Genomic DNA, 24119 nt, shown 5'->3' on the forward strand with positions numbered 1-24119 from the left:
GCCCTGCCCAGCTGCTACATGGGGTGGCGAGAGGGGATCATATCACTTTAGTCTTCAAAACACTGCTCTGGCTGCCTGTAAGCTACTGGGCCCAATTCAAGGTGGTGGTGTTAGTGTATAAAGCCCTGAATGACTTGGGACCCAATTAGCTAATACCTGCCCTAATACCATCTAGCCCAAGTGTTATGCTTCCCATCAGGGTTGTTTGTAAGGTGCCACGAGATACAGTATTCTCTGCCTAAGTGGAATATGATCTAGAACATTTTGTTGAGGGAGGGGAGAAATGCTATAGTATACTTCGTGGTACTTTTTATCTGGGGTGATTTTAAGTAATTCTCACCAAGTTCACTTCCATATTGCATAAAAATGAAAGGCCTTCCCACTTTGAAGTAATTTCCACATGTAACAAGGGATAAATACTGTTATCAGTAAATAAAAATGAAAACTCAAGTGGGTCAGTCAAAATATTTTTTTCACTTAAACTGTTGCTTTTTGCTGCATCTTGGGATGCAACCTGAAATAACTTTAGTCTTTGATATCTTTATCCACTTATTTTTAAAACATGTAAATATGCATATAGTTCAAACTAATTGGCTGTCCTGGTTCAAAGAAAAAAATGCAAATACAGTAGATGTGTTAGATGGCATGTTAAGAGCCATGTCAAGAGCATGTTGAGAACCAGAATGGAATCTAATTTTCTATTCTTTTCTATTCTTTTGAGCAAGTGAACTAAACATTCTACAGTTCTTTAGACAATATATTGATTCACAGTAGTTCTTGGCAACATTAGGATACCTTTATGCTACCACCATAGATATAAGGTTGTCATACTGAGATTGGACTTAAATAGTTCCTTACGACTTCAAGATATTTCAGAATTTAAAGGAAAATGATCCATCGCAGGGCACAGAGAGACCCAAATGAAAAAGAGTTACCAAAACACAGCTGCTGTACATGAGTACAGAAGATATTATCCTGCTCCAATAATTGAATAAAAGAGTGAGATTTTAAAATGAAAGGTCAGAAGATGTTAGTAATATAAAATTAAAGCTTACACAATCTGCAACACCAGACTGCACACTATGTGCAAACCCATGACACTGTGGCTTGCTGTTGTTGTTTTTTAAAAGTAGCTTGAAATGCCACTTCAGGATAAGGCACTTGAGAATGTGGAAGTGGTTGGGGAGAGGTGCTTAACCCTCTCCCTGCCCACTGTTTTCCCATTAAAAATTGCCTCTCCCCAAACAGCTTTCCACATGCTGGGCTTTCAATGCATATGTGCTTTGGGAGGAAACAGCTCAGCAGCAGAGTGCATGCTTTGCGGAGTGGATGCTTTGTATGCATAAGGTTCAGATGCAGTCACTTGCATCTCCTATTTATAGGATCTCAGGTAGCAGGGCTGAGAAAGATTTATGCTGAGACCTTGAATTGCTGCTGGCAGCCAGAACAGAAAGAACAGTGGCCTGAGTCTGCATGAGGCAGCTGCATGTATTTGTAACTCTTTGTGGGCATGACTATGGCTCAGTTCTAATATAACGCTAAGCCAAACTATGGGTTTGCATGAATTTTCAGGCTCTTGGAGACAGTGGCCACATTGTGCCTCCTCCAGTCCTGTTGCTGCTGTAAGCTAAGCCGTGGTTTGGCATACTGTGTCATCTGAACCTGGACTTGTGGTTTGTTCTTGGTTTACAACTCTGGTTTGTCTGGAGCAAAAGCCATCATTTCATTTTGCATTACACATGAACCAAATCATTATGAAATAACCCATTCCTGATTAGTAAATTTCAGTTATTAATAGGACTAAGGAATACATGGTCCTCTTAGGTTTCTCACCTTTTACACACTTGTGCATTTGTTCATACATTGTTTTACATTCCTTTATTTTTCCAGATTAGCAACATGTGAAATGGTCTGAAGTGAGCACTTAATGAAAATACAGTGGTGTCCTATTTCGAATCCTACTACCTAAAACAAGCATTTTTATTTCTTACTGCAAAGCAGCAGTATAATTCATCAGTTGCGATATATAGTACAACTTAAATCTGAAAATTGTCATTTTCTGTTTTTCAGATGAGAGTCCATATACTAAATCTGCAAACCAGACTAAACCACCTGAAGGAGCATTGGCTGTAAGGAGACAGAGTATTCCAGGTATACTGCTATTTTTCCCGTTTTATATAATTCTCAGACCATTCTTGGGAGGAGAGTCTTTGAATTAATTAGATAACTTGCTCTTCTCATAAAAAATTAATTCAAAATAGTTAGCTATACTTGTAGTTTCTGCTCCTGATTGTCTAGGTTATGCACTACTCTTAGGGTCTACAAGCAGTGACAAAGAAAGCACAAATGATTCATGTTGCTTCTTTTCTGTGTAACATATGAAGCACCTCTCCCCTGCAGTGAAATCTATAAGACTGTGTAGAGTTCTCATATATCACCAAGTGGGTGTTGGGTGAGTGTCAACTTTATACATTGCATAGGAAGCAAAGCAGAGGAAGCAGAAGGTACTGCTGGTTTCTTATGTCCATAGTTGTCCCTTGTTAAAGAGCCATGCTCATTCTACTAAACTTTTATGACTCATTGATTGAACGAGGTGCTAGACATGTTTCGGTGTATACACATCTTAGTAGGGAAAATAATGACTGCATAATAACTTGGAGTCATGTATTTGTTTGAACATTAAAACTTAATACTGAATTATCACATTTTTGCTCTACAGACTATTTTTTGTACTTACCTGCTTTCTTAAGATATCTTACGTTAAGTGATATATCCTGATGTATCCAATCTGGGCCATTGTTTCGTCTCAAAAAGCAGAAAATGATGACAATTATCATCATCATTACCACCCTTCGGTCCCAGGGCAGGTTACAGCAATTTAAAATTCAGTAGTAAAAACAAATAGGACACATTGCAATGTGAATAGAGTGGGTCCTGAAAACATATGTCTCAAGTGCCAAAGGTCTGGGTAAAGAGGTGTATCTTTAGCATTCACCGAAAACTGTGCTGCAAAGGTGCCAGGCAAACCTCTGTGGGGAGGGAATTCCACAACTTAGGGGCTGCCACAGAGAATGCTTCTTTGGAGCCACCATCCCCCTAACTTCTGATGGTGGTGGAACTATGATAATGGCCATGCCTTATGATAGTGGCCATGACTTAAGAGCCTTATACCACATCAGACTATTTGTTCATCTAGTCCAGTATTGCCTACTCTGACTGGCCGCAGCTCAACAGGGTCCCAGGCAGTGATCTTTCACATCACCTGTTACCTGATTACTTTTTTACAGGAGGTCCCAGGTAGTGAACCTGGAACCATCAAAATGTAGAGCACATGTTCACCTGTAGCTATCTGTAAAGACTCCACAAGAAAAACTTAATTCAAATTCTCATGCTATCTTGGTGTCACAAACATGTCCATCAGGTGGACAGATGGGCTGGCCCATTTTAAGTTGTTTTTAAGCAATTGTCTTCACCAGGGAGCTGAGCAAAGCAAGGCTGAGAGAGACAGCTTAAACCTGTGAACCTCAAAGGATCTGAATAATTGTTCCATAGATTAAAGCACCTTTTATTGTATTTCACTCCATCTTTCTTTCACCCAGAAAAATGAATTATGACCTTGTTGGTGTAATCCTCCATTGATTGTCCAGCTGAAACCCACACAACTTCTCATGGCAAAATGATAATTCTGGGAAATTAGGAGGATAATACTTTGTCTATTAATGGGTAAATTCCAGCTGATTATGCAATTCACTAAGTTTTGCTCACTTCTTTTTTCCTCCTGGATAATCACCCAAGACTTGACAAGAAAATCAGGTAAATGAGCCAGAGAACATACATACTGCTATCTTGATTATAGTCACTGTTGAAAGCCGTACTGCATATGTCTTCGTGAGGACAATTCCAGATGACACAGTATATGTGTCATTTGATTGCTACACTACTAAGAGTGGTTTTGTACATAAATGGCAGTGTTAGTTAAAGTGTTACCTAGCTTAGGAGAGTTCAAGCCATAGGCATAGGGGTTGACTTGTGAAGCTAGACAAGTGGCAAATACCACTGCCTAGCCCATCAAGTCCATCAAGATAGACATCTGCTGGAATAGTTATATAGCAGATGTATGTTTGTAGTGTAGCGTTCAGCATTCCAACAATAATTCACTCAGTGTCTCTCTTGTGACTGTAATACACCAGAGAGATACAATATATGATCTTATCCATAGCTTAACCTCTTGCCACTCTTATGCTTTGAAGTACAGGGCTCTTTTATAAGGAGTAAGAGACCTTTGATCCAAAACACTGAGACTTCTCTGTCAATTCATAGTGTCACTGCTGTTCACATTTTTCACTGTTACAGCATTGATGTAACCAGTCTAGAGTAACACAATAATGAGCATTCACCACTTTATCATCAAACACATGTGAAAGAGTAATACTGCAGATCCAGTGAAACTTAATGAAGGTTTTTAGGATACAGAAGGTGATGCTTTGTGTGACTAAGATGAACAGAAACAGAATGCCGCTTTCTATAAAAATGTTTATGTAAGCTGTTCAGAACAGTGACTCTATAAAGAAAGCTTATAACTTTATAACCCTATAACATTATGACATCTTCAGCTGAGTTCTTGCAGTTTCAAAGAAGCTTTCTGCAAGTCACATGTTTTATTATCAGTTTAATATTCTCTCTAATTTTGATAAACACTAAAACAGTCCTATGAGCACAGAAAATATTTGGAAAAGTAGATATTTATCCTGATATTCTACTCATAGCCCAAACAGAGAAGTGCCTTTTCAGGCTTATTTCTGCAGATACTTGTAGAGATGAATAAGAGATGACAAAGAGACTGAGTATTGCATAGCAACCATCACTCACTGTCAAAGTTGTTGGCAGCCTCTTCATGTATGCCTTGATTTCCCCTGAAAGAAATTCCCTTCTATGAATAGTTTCCTTCATTGGATATTCCCTGTAACATGGGAAACTGCCTTATACTGAGTCTGATCATTAATTCATCAATGTTAGCATTGTTTGAGCTCCGTATTGTCTACAGTGATTGACAGTGGCTCTCTAGTTCTTTTCCAGCCATACCTGGAGATGTTGTGGGTTGAACCTTGGTCTTTATGCATGCAGAACATGTGTACATTAATGGGACATGCTTCTTCTTAGACTTAATAGCTGAAACTAGAGATGTCAGGAGTGAATTTGGGACCTTCTACAACAATAATTAATTTTAATAATAATTCATGGTAACAACTTAACAAGTGTACATTGCTTTGTCATGTCCAAAGTGCTGTGTATACATTTAGTTGAAACATTTACAACAATCCCCCATATTACAAATCTGTTGAACTCAAGCTGCGACAGGTTGCTTGTCTAAGGCTACATAGTATCTGAATGGTGGAGACAAAATTCAAAATGTAGATTTCCCGATCCATAGCTTAGTAGTGTTAGGTCCAAACCCAACCACGAGCTGTCCACAACCTTACTCACCTCTCGTTCACCCCGGGAAGAGTGCGGAGTTGAGTGATCTTTCCCCCCACTGCCAGAGACCAGGAAAACATGACACAAGTACCTTTGCAAAGGGGTCCCAATCCACCCAGCAAGATGCTTTCCAGAGATGGGAACCCTGTTTATTGAAAGAGTCCAGATTATATACCCTCACAAAGAGGTTACAGAATAGGGGAGTAAAACGTCATAAAACATAAAGAACACTACATGGCAGTATAGAGGTCAGAAGAGGTGAAAGGGCAAAAGGAGGAGGTGAGAAATATGCCAGGGACATGTCACCCCCTCTTGAGATCAGTCTTGCATACTATTACAGCCTTGAGATAAGAACTGGTGCCAGGATGCTTAAAACAACTAACAGGGAATATCAAAACAAATAGACAAAAGGCAGAGATCTCAAGCTCGTACAGAGTACATTCTTGTGGGGCAAAGTCTTTCATCCTGTGACATGTCTCTATTAAGGCTCAATAAACATGGAGGTGTGGATTCCGTGTGTAGATTGAACCACTTTCTTCCTGTGAAGCTATCTGGGAAAGTTAGGTTAGGGGCAAATAAACCGAGATCAGTTTTATTTCTACTATGGTCCATTTTCACTCAACAGTAGCATTGCACCAGCATATAGATACACATATATATGTGCATGCACACTGAACTATATTATAGGTACAAGTGTTCCTGAGCTATAGTAGAACTGAGCAGTAGGTCCCAACATATAGACCACACCTCTCTGGACCCAATGCCCACCCCACCACCCACAATGTACCAGCAAATGTGGCCAGAGTTGAGACCTAAACAATGTTAGGTGGGACTGTGTATGATAGGGCACAAGTCTTAAACAGAATCCATAATTGATAGTCTCCTGCTTAAAAATGTTGAATAATCTAAGATCTGAAAACTATAGATCTAATTATAGATGAGACACATGAAAACCCTAGTCCAACTCGGGGTACTTAGGCTGGCTTTTTTATGGTTGATCCAGGCTGTTACAGTCCCAACACATGAATAATAATATTTAACATTTCATAGTGCTTTCAAGTTTTCAAAGCACTTCACATGCATTATCTAGTTGTAGTTCTTACAAGAGTGATGCAAGGTAAGTCAACATTCTTATCCCCCATTTTGCATTTATGACAGGGTGGGTTTCCCAAGACCACCAAACTAAGTTTATGGCAGAAGTGAGATTTGAACCAAGGAGGAGGTGGAAGGATCTGTCAATTTTGGTTGTCTCTGTTTTTCATTTTTTCACTCTTAAATTCAATCCACATTTCTGCAGCAATTTGTGACTCTTTTTCTTTAATCCTTATGTAAATTCTTCGGTATTTTAGTGAAAATTTCTCCCAATAAACACATTTTTGTATACAGTTTTGACTAATTTACACATTTAACAAGCAATGTCTCCTAATACACCTTTTTTGTATGTTATTTTCACCAATATATTCATTTTTATGCATTGTGGTAAAGTTGGTTGGTTGGTTGGTTGGTTGGTTGGTTGGTTGGTTGGTTGGTTGGTTGGTTGGTTGGTTGGTTGGTTGGTTGGTTGGTTGGTTGGTTGGTAACTCAGCCTCTTCTATGCTGCACTAGTTCTCATAGCCAATATAATCTAGACTGGATTGCACAGCAAGCCAATAGTATGCCAGATATGCTGGTAATTCAACATTTGTGGTGCTCCCACAATATTATGTGTAGTTCTGGTCACCACGTATAAAAAAAGATAATAAAACTCAACAAGGTGAAGAAAAGGGCAACTGAATGATCAGGGGACATAGTGTATCTTCCATATAAAGAAAGCTTAAGAAATGGGAGGATTTTAGAAATGAGTACAGGGGACATGAAAGAGTTTTATAAGATTCACAGAGCAATTCTATACAGTGACCCGAAGGGGTGGGGGAGCCACCACTACACTGGTGGGATGCTGTATTATGTACCCAGGAGGGGAAAACACATAGTTAGGAAACTATCCAATAGAGGTTAAGGTGTCCAATGAAACTGACTGGCTTGAAGTACAATAGAGAAAAAAGATGTCTTCATGTAGAACATCCTTTAATTGTGGAATTCATTGCCACAGAATGTTGTAATGACTTTAAAAAAAGAAAGAAATTGTTTAGGATCAGTCTGTCAGTGACAATTGTAAACAATAACTAAAATGGAACCTTCATATATAACAGCTTTTTCATTGTTCACATTGTTGGTCTGATTTAAATTTGTAGCTTGCTGCAATTTATCTGCCAGTGATAAGTATTTTGCCTGGCATATTTGAAAACTGTAACAGTGGAACACACTGCCTTGAAAGGCACTGTTAGAGGTTTTTAAAGAGAGGTTGGATCTATCAGGGATACTGTAGCAGCAGGTTTTCTTTATTGGCTTTGGGTCAGACAAGATGGCCTTTGAAGTCACTTCCAACCCTGTGATTCTGTGGATATGCTGAATTTTGAATTTCTGAACAAAAATTAGACATCTGATTAGCTGTGATGACAAATACGTAAAATTTTATGATACCTATGTGTGAAAATGAGTGTATATTTCAATACTATTGTAAAAAGAATATTTTGGTTATGATGCCCCTACATTTCATTAAGGTGTGTTTACTATGAACTTACCTCTATAGGTAATGCCAAGGAGACATACCTACTTTCTGTCATCAGAACTGGAGAGAATGAAATTGTGAAGTGGGTTGGAGTTACATTGCTTTCCTCCTCTCAGCCCTGTAGCCAGACTTCCTTGTTAAGTGGGGCATTGGGGGGGAGGGCATAGTGCCAGTAAATCCCACACACACACACTGATGGAGAGGATGTGAGGGCCAGGGAAAGGGGAAAGCAGTGGCCTTCCCCCACATTCCTCCTCCATGCAGAGTGTGTGTTAACTTACATAATGGACTATGTACTGTAAAGGTCAAGTTAACAGACTAGTGTGAACACCAGAAATTAAATGACTGACATTTTTTGTTTCATAAGAAAAAGGATGTTAAGGATACAGTGAATAAAGGGATGGCAAAAAGTAGAAAACAAACAAAAGAGGTATATAACTAAGATGTTAAAACTAGTGTGGAGCTTGTTTTCTCAAAAATTCCATTTTAATCTTTTATCGCAACAACACCAAACCAATTTTTTTTTAGAAACAGTAAGAACACATTACAATGCAACCATAATCAAGCATTTATAGTGCTGAGAACAATATGCATAACTTTCTTATTGAAGTCAGTGAGATTGAGTCCTTAACTTTGTAAAATATTTACTGCATAATAGACTCCTTTTTGTAAACTTATAAACATTCTTGATAAATATGCAAGAAAGCTTTCTGAGCGATAGGTTCACAATACACCTTTTCAGAGAGAGAAAAATGCAGAGCACCTAAAAATCATATTTAGAACAGTTACAACTTTAGATTTTTCCTAGAATTAAAGTAAAATAAAAATGTATCAAAATTAAGGTTAGCCGTTCTTTTATTTTCTAAATGCAAGAAAAAACAAATTTGCCAACACCTGTGAATCATTGAAAGTCTGTGGCTAATTGATCCAAGTTAGAACCAAAAATGTTGACTCATGGGTGTCTGTGCTGCAGGCAAAAGATTTTGCAGCTGCCAGAAGTTGATATGTATCTGCAAAAACCACTCTTTGCTCGTTAATATATTGAAACACATTTGGGTTGCTCTTGTTTTCTAAGAAATGTTTGGCCACAGAAAACCTCTTTTGTCAGGACAGTGATTCCTAGGGAACTAAGTGGATACGAAGCTCCGCTCGCCGCGCAGCTGACGAGCGGGGCATGATTGCAGGTGGGGGTGAAGACGCTGCACCCATCTGTTAATGGGGCAACGTCGCGCGTCGCGCCCGTGATGTCAGCGCGACGTGCAGCGTAAGGGGCGGGGACTATAGGACTATTTAAGTCCAGCCGCCCCTTCCACCTTCCTCTTCTGCTGCTCGACGTGGACGACATGGACGACGAGGGACAGAGTGGAACGCAGCGCGGTGAAACGGCAGCGGCTGTTCTGTTAAGGCCGCACGGTCGGTGCCATTTTAGGCGCTTGGTTTCTGCAGCACATGGGCCTCATTAGGGGCCGATTTCAGCTGCTTTGCTTCCCCATGGGGGGGTAGAGCCGGCTCCGGCTTGGGGGTGCTGTAGAAGGAGCGGCTGCGGCTGGAGCGGGCCTCGTGAGCGAGGCCTGCAAGGCTTGACAGGGATGGAACTCACTCACCCCCTGCTGGCTTGAGGTTTCTGTTTCCCGGCGGCTTTTAGCAGCCGGTTTAAGCAAGATCATAACAATCCCCCCAACGGCTGGTTTGAGGCTTCTGGCTTCACGGCTGCTGGTAACAGCTAGTTTAAGCAAGATCACACCTTCAGGGGTGGTGGCTCATACTTTTACAGTAATTAACTTAGTATAGTCCTCACATAGGTAATTATATTATAACTATAATTTAGCCAGTTGGTTAAGCAAGATTACACACACTTACAGTAGTATAAGTAACCAAAATAATTTTAAGCGAAAGAGCTGCAAGATTAATCATACTTTGCAGGCAGTGACTTATTACAGTTGGTAGTTTCTAATATTAAATTGTGCTTGTCTTTTCTGTGGCTAATAATAATAATAAGTAATAATAATGTACATGTGGTTTTGAACTAAGGATTGGATAACAGGAGCTGGGGGGGTTAATTAGAGAAATCCTACTTTATATGCACTGTTTATAATACTTATGACTAATGATTGTAATTGTATCCATTATTCTATGGTCAGGACAGTCGATGGCTTATGTTATTAGTATTATTAATAATAATACTATCATAATGGAATTCATAGTTATAAGTGGGAGCCAAGGACTGGTAATGAGGGAATCACATACAGTCATTGGGTATAAAATTAATAATAATAATGTTATAATTATAAGTCAAGGGTGGATTTATTATTATTATTATTATTATTATTATTATTATTATTATTATTATTATTTATTGCACTTTTAGACCGCCCTTTAGCAACAAGCTCTCAGGGCGGTGTACAACAAGATAAAAACAGATCAAAATACAGATGTGGGTACAATACAATATGAAAACATATTGAAAACAAAATTAAGACAAAAAATTAAAATTAAAATAGATTAAATTTAAAATTTAGCATTTAAAATGCCTGGGCAAAGAGGTAGGTCTTTACCTGGTGCCGAAAAGATAATAATTTAAAGCAGTAATGCCACCAAGACAGGAAAAGGGGGGGTCAAAGGTCCCCTCATAAAATGCGGGCCTTTGGGCAATTTTGAACCACCCCCCCCATACGACAGCTGTAGGCTTGGAATCAATTACAAGAGAGAAGGCGGCACAAGCCTTTGGATGTGAGTTCTATTTGGTTAGGCTTATATTAGGTTCAAGGTACTTTGTGCTATTAATTTTATTACATGGTGGCTGAAAGGACAGTGATCCTTTCAAGTGTCAGTTACACATTCCTTGTTAACTCTGTGGCAGAACTGGCATTTATTCGAATTTGGTCCCAAGAACTTGGGCTCATATCAACAACAAAGCTTATGGCATTAATTATATTTAAGGAAGGACATGCAAATGTCTGCAGGGATTTGAAGGTCTAACAGTAGACCTGGAGCAGTAGACAGGAATACAGAGGAAAAGACAGAATACTTATCGGATTCTGATCATTTACGGGATCTTAGACGTTCTGAAACATGTGTTACCTTGACAGAATCTTAGATGCTGTTTGATGCGGAGGCTGCATTTTAAGATCCAGGCAGACTCTTCACCCCTTCCTGAGGATTTCACAATAACAAAACCTTTCTGTGTGGGATTTCTCACCACAATTACTTGATGTCATGCATAACATGCAACCCTTACATGGATACTTGTATTTGATTGGCGTTTGACACCCGCTAAGAGAAAGCTGCGGCAGGGGGGACCAAGGCTGGGATACAGAGCTATCTTTAGTCTCCGTGATTTAGCAGAACTGGGTGAGCTGCAATGAACTAATAGTTGGTAAAGTGTACTTACTCATAAATGATTTCCTTCCTTTTTGCAGACGGATATGGGCAACAGGGAGATAGGAGGCAAGAGGCCTTCAAAAGGGTAAGAAGGAGCTACCGGCTGCTTAGGGACAGGTGTCCCTTCCCCAGTTAGACACCGGGTACTATGAACTTGGTTAGCAGGCTACCCGGTTTAAGGGGAGTTTTGTTATGTTAGGGTGTTTGCCTTTTGTTTCCCAGTCTCATACCCCAACTGCTGGCTGGCCTTCATGGCCTCCAAGTCACGGCGTGAGTTTAGTCATGGCAATAACGGCTGTGGTCAGAATGTACAGAAGTACACTTGGTCACGCCAGTCTTATTCAAAGGGGCAGGCAGTGAGGGGTTCACACTACTTAGTCTAGGGTCAGTGAGCTGCACTCCATCATCATAGTGCGCACATATGCCTTATGCATTTGTAGTGGCAGAACATTACCTACAGAATGCTATAATTCTCGCATGGAGTGCTTCAGAGCCTTCTGTGAGGGGGCAGTCAGGAGACAAGTGGGCTCCTAAGCAGTGGGGCACTATCTGTCTGAGTGGATGTTCATAGGTATGGCAGCTGAAAGCTGCACAGGGGCAAGCTTGAACCGGCCCAGATGAGATCCTGGATTGGGACCATGAAGTGTTTCCTTTCGGCCCTCTTGATGTTAGGGGTCTTTTAAGGGGGTTATTATGCTATGATGGGGCTTGAACACCCATACTACGAATTCAGGGTTATGGCTGTCTTATGCACCTACCTGGCCGTGTGGTTCCCTTTCCTGCGGTTGCAAGCCTGGATTCAGGAAGGGGTTTTAACTATGAATGTTACCTTTCATTAACTCTTTTCCGGGGTTGGAAGGCGACTTTTGGACAGAAGGGCTCATGGCCTGGGGTCGGGTCTCATAACTCTCTTATAATTAGGAACACTAGGATTCATGGCCCTTGCCTGTCCCGTTGTTCTGGGAGAAGTTTATGCAGGGAGTCTGAGAAGGCCATAAGCCTATCTATTGCCCTAGCATGATCACCAGCTATCAGAATGCAGAATAGGGCAGCAGGGGCAGTGTGAAGGGGGGCTAATCCCGTGAGCTGCGCACTGGAATTCCCTTGGATTCAATGGGTTACATTGCCCCCAGCATGCTCGCCAGCTTCTAGAAAACAGGTATTCAGGAATTCTGGGCCGGCAAGGGCTATATGCCAGAGTGGCCTTTCTGGTGAGTCACCTGCTGATATTCCTGATAGACGGCACGGCAGGAGAAGGGGCATGGCAGTGTGAACACTTCGAGGTAAGCTTTCTTAGCCAGGCTGGCGGTTTTTTCCCTATCCCCATCGACCCTTCTCGCTGGACATTTTATGGGTGTAGTGGACCAGTGGGAAACGGTCTGTGCCTTCAGTTAAGACCCAAGCTATTTCAGGCAGTGGCTCATACACTATTTTGGGGATTTCAGGAGAAAAGAGGTGGTGGCTGGCTCTACGTGAGACCTCTCTCGACATGCCCTCCAGTTTTGATGTTTCCAGGGAGGGGGGGTTATGCTTGCTCAACGTGGAAAGTCTAGAACAGACCAGAGGTGTAAGGGAAGGCATGTACGGTTGACCTTGCCTCAGCACCCAACCTCTGCCGAAGGATATTTATTCACCCAGGCTAATCTGGACCCCCTAGCTATAGGCCATATATGCCTATCTGGATCAACAATACCAGTTTTGGCATTAACAAAACAAGCATTGCAGGGGCTGGGGTATGACCCCTTCCAGTCTGGAACCTATTCAATTAAAATGGGAGCTGCTTCTATGGCAGCAGGTGTTTGGTTTCCTCCCGGCACTAGTACAGGACGTGGGACTTTGGGCCTCTGATGCATATAATGGCTATATTCCCCCCTTTTAGAGGGCAGGGGGATGCGGCGGCCTCACAAACGAGCATTGTAGGGGCTGGGGTACGACACCTTACAGTTGGAACCTATTCATCTCAAATTGGGGCTGCTTTTATGGCAGCAGGTTTTAGTTTCCCACAGGGACTGGTACAGGGCGTGGGACTTTGGTCCTCTGATGCATACAAGGGCTATATTTCCCACTTTTAGAGGGCAAGGGAATGTAGCGGCCTCACAATCTTCATTGTTTTGACAGGTTGCTGGACAGGGATAGAGCAGATGCACATCCTAATATGCGGCCACAGCATGGTCTTCCGGGCACCCTGGAGGGCAGCGAATTCGAGCATGAGCTCGCAGTTGGGCCTCAGTAGAGGGGCTGTTGTGCAGTGGCTGGACCAGCAAGGAATGCATGGGGAGTGGCTCCTACCCGCTCTGTTCCAGCAAGGTGTGGTGCGGATATTTCCGCAGGCAATGGTCATCCACCTCGGTGGTAATGACCGTGGCGTGAAGCAGGGCAAGGCCCTCAGTGTACAGGCATGTAAGGACATGCAAGTGATAAGGCAGCATTGGCCTTTGGTGCATCTGATGTGGTCAGACATGGCGCGGCATATGGGATCCAGCTGGAATTGATCATGCATGGAAGAAGGTCAACCGGCAAATTCGGTGGGCTCTTCCTGGGCAGGGGGGGTTGGCCATTCCGCATCCCCGCATTCAGCACTGGAAGGGTGAACTGTACAGGGCCGATGGCGTTCACCTGTCTCATGCAGGTAACAACTTATTTTGGGCGACCTGCAGGGGTGTCTGCGAGAGATGTTTCTTGGGAGTGGGGTAAAGGGGGACTAAATAGAGGCTTGTCCCCCTTTTGTGGCGGGAAGGTGCGGGAAGGGAAATAGGTAAGGACAGCTAGGTGGCCCCCTTAGGCACCTTTGGAGGTGATTGGCGGTTCCAGAGGCCTGTCTCTCAGGGCTTTACGGCTCGAGGGCAGGATATGGGCTGCTTCTGGGGCCAACTTATCCTCATCTACCCAGGGGCTATACGGCCCTGGGTGGGGATGATGTGGGAAGGCCCCCCTACTCACCTGCAGGGTGTGGCTGGGGTAAAGGGTAAGCAGATGGGCTTGCCCTTGCCCCAGCAGGGGCTGGTCGCCCGAGAGCTGTATGGCAAGCTACTTGCTTATAGACAGTTCCCGCACCTAGGTTTCCCTCTGCAGGTCACTTTAAATTGGGTTTTGTTTACTATAATTTAAATAAAGTGGCCCTTGTTCAACCCAAGCTGACGTCTCTGTGTTTTATTTCACCCCTCAACTGCAATCACTTGCTCAAAATCCAAGTCATCAACAGATGCCACAGCAGTGATTATTTCATCATTTTCAGAAAATATCCTATTCATTTCAATAAGAACAATATCAGAGACTTCAAAATATGTTTCTTCCATTTGCTCACTTTCTGTCTCACTTTTTTCATCAGTCTTTTCTGTTAAAACCATCTTATGGTTACACTTGTCTTTTGGGTTGAGTTTCTCTTTCATTGTTGCGGTCCTGCAGTTTTTCAGCATCTTGAGAGACTTCATGGAAAGTATCATCTGAAGTTGTTTAATTGTTTGCACTAATGAACTGATAATGGCTACAGAGTCCTTCAGTCCTGTTTCTTGGGCTTGCAAGACCTTATCAGCAGGTTCTCAAGAATCTTCTAAACTCAAACAGAATTCAGACTTTTTCATGACAGCAAGTAGCCTTCCACTTTGGGCAATCCCATCTCCATTAAAGTTTCCAGTTTTCACCTTTTTAAAAACATGAGTGATGTTTTTGTAATTAGTTCAAACAATTCTGGTAAGTTTCAAATGACCCAATCAATGATGTTTCAAAAGGCGAGACAGGCTGTGACCTTCATACAAACTTGCAACTTTTCCATGCTTAACAATGTTCGAAGCATAACACATTGATGAATTGCTTGACAGGTTTTATATCGTCTGCAGCTTTTGCAACAACCTGATAGGGATGGTGGTTACTGTAGTGGACATACCAAGTTTTTCTTTGAAGTTTCTATTGAATTAGGGCTTGCAGCGCCCCTTTTCTGCCACTCATAACACTTGAACCATCATAACGTTGGCTTAACAACTTGGATGGTTCCAGATTGTTTTCTTCAAACACCTTCAATGTCAGCTGTGTAAAGGATGCAGTATAAAGAGTGTTGGTGGTTGCTATGCATAACAAAGATTCATAAACCTTGCCATTTTTCACATATTCATAAAGCAACATTTTCACAATTGTTTTTGTCTCTAGTAGAATTGCTTAGGAGTATATACCATGGGACATCTGAAATACTATCTTTAGTACTTTGTCCTCTCAAACAACTTGTGTCATGATGTATACAATTTCATTCTGCATTTCTGGAGACTGATAACTTGCATTTCCTGGGATGTGTTTACTCATTTCTGTTTTTCATCTTTTTTGAGAGTATATTCAAATAAATTTCTAAATAAGCTGTGCTTTTCTTTTTCTTCAGTGTAATATACTTCCTGCATAGCTAGTTAATTGATAACTAAGATGGAATAACATCAACCATTGATCTTAAATAATATCTATTGCCTTCAAGAACTGTAGTATTCACTAAAGTGGACACAGAAGTTGCAGCTGAGAGTTGCTTTTTTTCATGCCACATACACATTTCTGAAATATGGACCATAGGTGTAGCGTGTTGGTGAAACCCTCTTGATTTTTCAAGTGCTTTCTTAAAGTAAAAACATTTTTTTTACATATTTGGTAGGAAATTTCAGCAAGCATAGCAGAAAGTTGCATCAGCTGATGGAGTATACTCTAACCATTCGTATTTCTGAAATCATTTTTGTTATGTTCTTCAGGTATGACTGAAGTTTAATCTGTTGAATTGTCTCACCCTTTTTTGAGAGACCCCAAGAATACCAGACTCAAAAGCTTGACTTTGCCTATAGCTACAGTCCTCTTGCAATTGTGGTCTGTTCCTGTGCTCTGATTCTTCATGAACTAAACTACTTTGGTAATGACAGTAAGCTCCTGAACTTGGCTTTTATACTGAGTTAGGTATCTCAGTTTTAGATACCACCAAAAAAACAAATTTGTCCATACTACAAGTTTAGGAAAGGGCAGAGAGAAAATAAATACTTTAGAGTATGTTTGTTAACTTCTCCTTGACAGTTTCTCTTTCTAGTCTTGTTCCTGACCTTTAGATTTTCCTTCCTGTTGGACATCCAAGGGAAAACTTTTTAACTGCCTGCTATATAAACTAACTAAGTTAGTTAACTTAGGCTAACTAAGCAGTTGGAAACTAACTATGGAAAACCATTGGATTTTTTTTAACTGATTGCCAGGTTAATTTTTTTCTGTCCTGAACCCTGAAAAGGCTAAACTGCACATATTGGGAAATCAGAAATTAGTCTTGAGTTATAGCCTAGGTGGCCAGCCAGCCAGCTACTTGTAAAGTACACAGCAATATTTCTGGTCTTCTAGAACAGATTTAAGCAAATGCCTAAATACATTCTGAATCTAATCCTATATGTCTGAACAGAGCAGGAAAACAGCTGACACCATAAATAACCAGGGCATGTCTTTGCAAAAATCTATTAAATAAAATGAACTTATTGTGGCAGATTTATGATAATTTGAAGTTTGATTGCTTAAATTATGGAGAGAAGAATAGTAGAAGGCATTTTATGCACACAGTTGTTTTGATAGGTGAAGAAATTATTGACTTAAAGATAGTGATAAATCACATTCCTGCTGGCTGCTCTAAGAGTATTTTCCAGTTCACAAGACCTATTCCATGTAATTTGGCTGCAATCTAGGGACCTTGCCAAGGGAAAATCTTTTTTAGCCTACCTCCTCCGCCTTCAGCTACACACAGTAATGGAAATGCAATAGCTTTTGCTCTGCTTGGTCTATTTATCTGCAATTCCATCTGCTCCCACTCCCATTTGGCCTCCTACTGTCCTACTTATTGAAGGAAAATGCTGAAATACAGAACCAGATTCTATGGCATACAGGAAGAATAAGCAAAAGACATGCAAATATTAATAGGCAAAGGGTTTTCTATGCTAAAATGGGTGGAATGTTCATGAATATTCCGGCTGCTGAGCTGAGGAGAAGGTTCAGATTCAGAGCTTGTCCATAGTGTTACCCTTCAGCCAATTAGGTTATTTATTGGTAAGCGTGCCTGACCAATCTTTAATAGGAACTTTTACAGTCGTCTGTTCAATGTAGCACTCAATTTTGGTGCACCCAATAGTCACGGAATATATTCCAGTGCTTTATTCACACTTTATAATGAGTACAACTCTGCTAAGCAACACTTCACGCTCATACATAGGTTCTCACAATAAACTAGTAACTTGATACCTGAATGGTTAGTTTACCATTCCACACAGACAGCATTAACCTCCTGAGTGATTAGTTCAGCTAGGCAGGTAAGAATCTTATGAAGCCAATAATGACAATGTTCTTCCTCCTCCTCCTCCTCCCCCCACTGGTTACTATATAGGTTTTGTTCTACCTAATCCACCCTAGGCATTCCCTTTGGTGTTCTCACCTTATCCTGGCCACCTGGCATGGAAGAGCTTATATAACTAATGACCTTGCTTGCTTTTCCTAATCTGGTATGTGTTCTAATGACCTAGTGTGTTTTGGCTATTTTTGCATGTTATTCAACTCTTCTTCATAAACATGTTTACTACTATTCTTTATCGCTTTCAAATATCCTAGCTGTTTAATGTTCTTATCAACTGTTCTTAGTTACTTCAGCCATCCTAACTATTTCATCATGACTTTTCCCCAAGCCGATATTTTATCCAATATTCTTTTATTTAGAGATCTCATCAAAGAGCATATTCTAAGGTTCCACGCTTCCCTAATATCACACATATAAAGTATCACAGGGTAACAATATGTGCTTGTTCGTTTCTTGATGACTACAACTTCAAATTTTGACTTGCAAGTGTATAGCAACCACCACAGAAACACTCATTCACATCACTGAGCTTCACTTCAAACACAATTATTTTCAGTTGAGCCAACTCCCATCTTCATCTGTGACTTAATCAAGGAGTAATGATATATGGAGTTGTGTTTAGGAATCCGAGAATCAGTGCTCACTGCAGATGCTGCGTGGGATAACAAAAGGCAGATTGAACTGGAGGAAAAGCCTCAGACATGGCTGTGATGCAGGTCTCCAGTTAATAGTAAAGTAACTACATGCATGCCATTCATCACCCAGATTGGGTCATGATCCAGTTACAACAGTGACTTGGACATTTATTCAGAAGAATTTGGGATAATTTGGGAGGGGCAGACCACAGAGAAGCTAGATCAGAGTCCTGACACAGAGTACAACAGCTATGAATCTCCTGAATCAAAGTCTCCCATACCAGATACCTTTGAACTAAGACTCTCAGTGACTGCAATCCCCTAGCCATATATCATCAGAAGCGCCCTCATCTGCAAAGGCCTCCTGTTACATCCAAGTTCACTCACCACTGTAGGCATTGTGCCTGATGAGGGTCATGCTGTAGGCCAGTAGGCTGCCTGAAGTACCTGTCTCTGACCATCCTTGTTTCCTGATTCCAGTTATTACAACCTTTGACAGGACAGACAGCTCCCTCCTGATTGCCTCCATTTCTTACCATCCCGTCCAGACCACTGCCAGCCAGATCTTCTTCCTCCAAATTATTTTGGGATCAGCCTCGCCAGGACGAGTTAAACAATAATCTCAGTAAAATTCTTTATGCACTAAATCATACTCCTTTTATCCCGGCTAGTCTCCCTGCTCCAGCAATTTCAGAATTTTATATTGAATGATATCAAGGTATTGATGAGCATACTGAGAGAGTGTGGCTAGCCTTACAAAGTAGCCCAATGTCTATAATACCTATTTTGCCAAAGTGAGAGGGGAGGTAGTTTGTGACAACCTTGAAATGTATTGCAAATTGTATTGTTTTATTGATGTATTACTGATGTTCTATTGATGTATTATTGATGTTTTATTGGTGTGTCTTTATATTGGTGCTCTTTTGTAAGCCGTCTTGAGGGCCTTTTGGCTGAAAGGTGGGGTAGAAATATTAAAATCAAATCAAATCTTGTAAATTTTAGGTGCTGTCGTTTCAAAACTGTTATGAGCAAGAATTTCCATGGGAATGTAGACGGATGCAACTTCACTCCCTTCTTATCTCCTGACCTCATTATTTTCCCCAAATAATCTCAAAGAGGTCTCAGGCACTTTGGTTCTAAGGAAAGCATGAGAGATATATCAAATAAGTAACATGAAGCACTTTACTGAATCAATCTTTTTGGCAAAAGTAATTTTCACAAATAATAAATAGGGAGGTTACATTTATTAAAGTCAGGTGGGGGAAAACCTTTGGCCCTCCAGATGTTGTTGCTGAACAAAACTCCCATAATCTTTGGCATTTGGACATGGTTGCTAGCAGTGATAGGAGTTGTAATTCAGCAACATCTGGAGAGCCAAAAGTTCCCCACACCTGATTAAAGCCATAACCAGCAAACAAGAAACACATAAAGCAAGATATAAAACAAAGACTAGCATGGACATCAATTTACATGATGACTACATCAAGGAAATGTCAATATTTTATAGCAACTAAAAAAAATGGCTTTCTTAGTAATTTTCTTGGTACTGTTAGCAAATAATGTTGATATGACCAATGGATTTGACCCTCTAGTAATTGGACAGGAAATCTGTGTTGCTTCCTTTGGGATAAGACAATGAAATATATCAATGTTCTATTTTTTTTAATCCATGAGCCCCACAAATTCAGAAATACAGAGTGAAAAGCTGTTATGAAAGCATTCATCCAAAACAGAGGATGGTGTCAGCTGTGTTCTCAAGCAGTAAAAAGGGTTTTTTGGAAGAAATTTGCAAAGGTCAAAAAAGATAAAATTCATTCTTGATTCACTTTTAATCTAGCATCCCATGGTGCCACAAGATTGGCTAGTAATATCAAATTGCAGAGTGCAATTAATCACACATCTTAGATTTTAAATTCTTGTTTTGCTTTATTGGCTCTAATGCCTTGAAAGTATTTTAGGAAAAATCATATTCATATATCACATGATCAGCTTTATCAGCCTCAGTCTATTTAGACACATCAAAGTGTTCTAGAAAACAATTGTTCTGATCTTGGGCAATCTATCATCTTCTAAAGACTGACACTTGTGCTGCAATGCTATATCCATCTTCCTGAGAATAAACCCCATTGAACCCAGTGGCATGTACTGACTGGATATGGATATGATTGTGCAGTTGACCCAGAAATTAAATAACTTTTGTTGCACTAGACAATGTAGTTTTGTGAGGCAGAATAGAAAGATAGCTAATGAACAAAGAAAAGAATGTTCCCCTATATTGTCAATATTCACTAATAGGCAACTTGCGGTTTAAGAATTTACCTATAGCCCACAGATATTTCTACCAAACTTTAAAAAGCAGGGAAATTGGGCAGTTATAGTGAATGCACCAGGGGAGCAGGAGACCTGACCTCCTCTCTGAGATATTGTACTGCCCTACAAAGTTGTCAAAATGCAAACACAATTTGAGTTGGTCTTTCACAGTCCAATCCACTTGCTGTGTAGCTTGGAATAATTTGGTCACATGTGCCTCTGAGCATATGGTGAGTGGTGGCAACACCTGCCATCTCCAAAGATGGAGAATTATATTGTTGTATGTTTGTTGGTGTTCTTTTTACTTTGCTTCTTTCCTGTGTTACTAATGTTTCTCCAGAGAATCTAAAATAGAAAATTTTATTTCCCTCATTATTCATCCTAGAAATCTGTGTCAAATTTATTTTTATTAATTTCAAAGCCTTTTTATTGGTAAGTGTCATATGATGGTGAATATAGCCTTTTTTGTTTCAAACTGGGGTTATGGTCTATTTCTATTTTGGGTGCATTAACAGTTGGACCTGAAACTGCAGTTTAATGTAAAATCAGACTGATGACAATATGCTGCTACTTTAGCAATGACTCTAGTTGTTGGAAAAAAGAGGATGCATGTTTTCAGCCTGCTAAGTTTAAACCATTTTATTTAAGGCAAGGTGTTCATGATCAATTAAAAACATAGAGCACACCTAGAATTTTGCTAGAATATATTTCACCTCCCACTGTTTTTATCTTGTGCAAATTGAGACACTTCTGAGGTCCACTGGAGACTATTTTGCAGAAGTCAGTGCCATTATTCCACAATTATGTTTGGAGTTTTTTTAATATATATTTTTCAAAGTGTTGCTGTACTTAACATATTCATAGAAACAAAAGCAAAAGAAAATGATTTCCTATAGGAAACTTCACTAAAATTGCAAAGTAAATCAGACATATTTAAAGTGACCATCTGAACTATATCAACTGTCTTAATAATGTTGCTTCCTCCCTGCTAAAACAAGATCAGCACAGGACATATCTTCTTTCTATTATTTGGGCTGATTACAGGTGTTGCCACCACTCACCATATGCTCAGAGGCACATGTTACCAAATTCTTCCAAGCTATACAGCAAGTGGATTGGACTGTGAAAGACCAACCCAAATTGTGTTTGCATTTTGACAACTTTGTAGGGCAATACAATATCTCAGAGAGGAGTTCAAGTCTCCTGCTCCCCTGGTGCATTCACTATAGCTGCCCAATTTCCCTGCTTTTTAAAGTTTGATAGAAATATCTGTGGGCTATAGGTACATTCTTAAACCACAAGGTTTTTTGCCTATTAGTGAATTTCCCTGCTTTTTAATCCGGGAGGTAAGAAATGGGATCCTGTGCAAGTTTGCTGAGAATGGATTGATCATTTGCATGCTTATTGAGTTAAGTGGGATTTACACACACACACACCAGGCAATCATGTTTAGGATAGGTGAAACTGACCACAGGGGATGGGGAAGGGAGGAGGGGGAGGAGGGAGGGGTGGAAAGGCAGAGAGGAGGACTGGGATGGGAGCAGGCAGGAGGGGGAGGGGAGAAGAAGGACAGATGTGGTCGTTTGCATGTTTATTGAGTTCAGTGGGATTTACTCCCGTGCAATCATGCTTAGGATAGGTAAAACTGACTGGGGGGAGGGGTGGAGTGGGCAGGGGAGGTGGAAGAAGGAAGAGAGCAGGGGAGGAGGAAGGGAGAGGAAAGGGGAAGGAGGGAAAAGGCAGGTCTGATCATTTGTATGATTATTGAGTTGAATTGGATATACTCCTATGCAATCATGATTAGGATAGGTAAAACTGACCAGGCTGGGCCTGCCAACCAAGACGTCTTCTGTATCTTTCACAGTTGGACAGGGGGAAGGGACAATTCTGCCTTGTGGTTTTTCCCATTACAGTGTTGCAAGAACACCGGCACTTGGCTGACTTTCTCTTCTCCTAAAGATACAGGATCAGTCTCAGGCCCTGAACCTGACAACCCTACCTCCCACCCAAATTTAAAACAAAGCTGTCCCTGGCCACATCCACACCAGGCCTCTATTACACTTTGGACAATCATTATTTATTTATCTATTTATTTAGTGTATTTATATACCGCCCCATAGCCGAAGCTCTCTGGGCGGTTTACAATAATTAAAAACATTAAAAACAAATATACAAATTTAAAAACACATCTTTTAAAAACAATTTAAAACAATTTATCAAGGCTTCTCTCAAAGCCATGGCTCAAAGCCAATCATGGCTTCTCTCAAAGAATCCTGGGAAGTGTAGTTAGTGAAGGGTGCTGAGAGTTGCTAGGAGACGCCCTGTTTCTCTCACAGACCTTTAATCAGAGTGGCTGACTGTTAACCATTCTCTCAGGAGAATAGGAGTCTCCTCTCAGCACCCTTCACAAACTACACTTCCCAGGATTCTTTGAGGGAAGCCATGACTGTCTCAAGTGAAATCAAGTCTGGTGTGGGTGTGGCCCTCTTATTAGCCAAGCCCAGCAGCTGTGAGGCTTTTAGAACATTGACAGTTGGTCCTTACTGAGCATGCCCCGCGTTATAATAGGCTTCCAGCCAAAATTCCTTAAATTAATTAAAAATCAACCAGGCATTGTTTTAACTTTTAAACTGCAGTAGATGAAGGTCAGGGTATGGGGCAAGGTCAGTATTAGGATTACAGGTACTCTGTGAACATGGCTGATTTTCAACAGATTATGAGAACTCGCAGAAAAAAGTCCAAAAGGGCTCTGAGTTTTTTTCTCTCTTTTTACCCTTTGAACTCTCGATTCTCTCTGACTGTTGTGTGTATCGCCATGAAAACGTAGAGGGTTGTTAAGCAAGTGTTTCTGAGTTCAGGACTATAAGTTTTGTAAGGTTTTGTTTTGAAATGAGCTTATGGGAAGCCTCAGAATGGCATGGGGGATATTTTCCATTTAACGTTGCGGAATGTGAAAAATCCCTGCTGACTATAGTATACAGCCACTCTTGTGGCTGTATAATTTAGTAGTCTTTTGTAAGTGTTGCATTCTGTAAAAGAGAAACTAACTCTAGGCTTATTACCTCTAATTTACATTATATATATCAGGAGTGGCTAACCCACAAACCATGGGCCAATGAGTTGCCCCCTTCTCCAGCAATTTCTGGTTGTCTCCAAAGCACTTCCAACAATGTTACTTCTTTTTAAAATAAAATAAAATAAAATAAAGAATTTTTGAAAAATTGTCCAGCAGGTGGTGCTGTGAATAGGTTTCCACCTCTCCATTGATCTGATAAGCAATGGGGTGATGTCACTTCTTTTTATCTATGCGAAAGAAGCCCTTCTTCCTCTGGCATGCCACCATCATTGGAAGGTCTTAGAGAGGGAGAAG

The 24119-nt window shown here is 40.7% G+C and overlaps 1 protein-coding gene across 2 annotated transcripts in view; it reads left to right on the forward strand.

The window, feature by feature from the left end:
* GRIP1 (glutamate receptor interacting protein 1) overlaps window positions 1–24119 on the forward strand; it is a 606542-nt gene that overhangs the window by 409203 nt on the left and 173220 nt on the right. For both annotated transcript variants that reach the window (XM_061639804.1, XM_061639805.1), the window contains one exon: window positions 2071–2151. In XM_061639804.1, the coding sequence (XP_061495788.1) occupies window positions 2071–2151 (81 nt within the window). The remainder of the gene's footprint in view (window positions 1–2070; window positions 2152–24119) is intronic.

The sequence above is a fragment of the Rhineura floridana genome, chromosome 8 (assembly GCF_030035675.1).
Source record: "Rhineura floridana isolate rRhiFlo1 chromosome 8, rRhiFlo1.hap2, whole genome shotgun sequence".
In the NCBI taxonomy this organism is placed as follows: domain Eukaryota; kingdom Metazoa; phylum Chordata; class Lepidosauria; order Squamata; family Rhineuridae; genus Rhineura; species Rhineura floridana.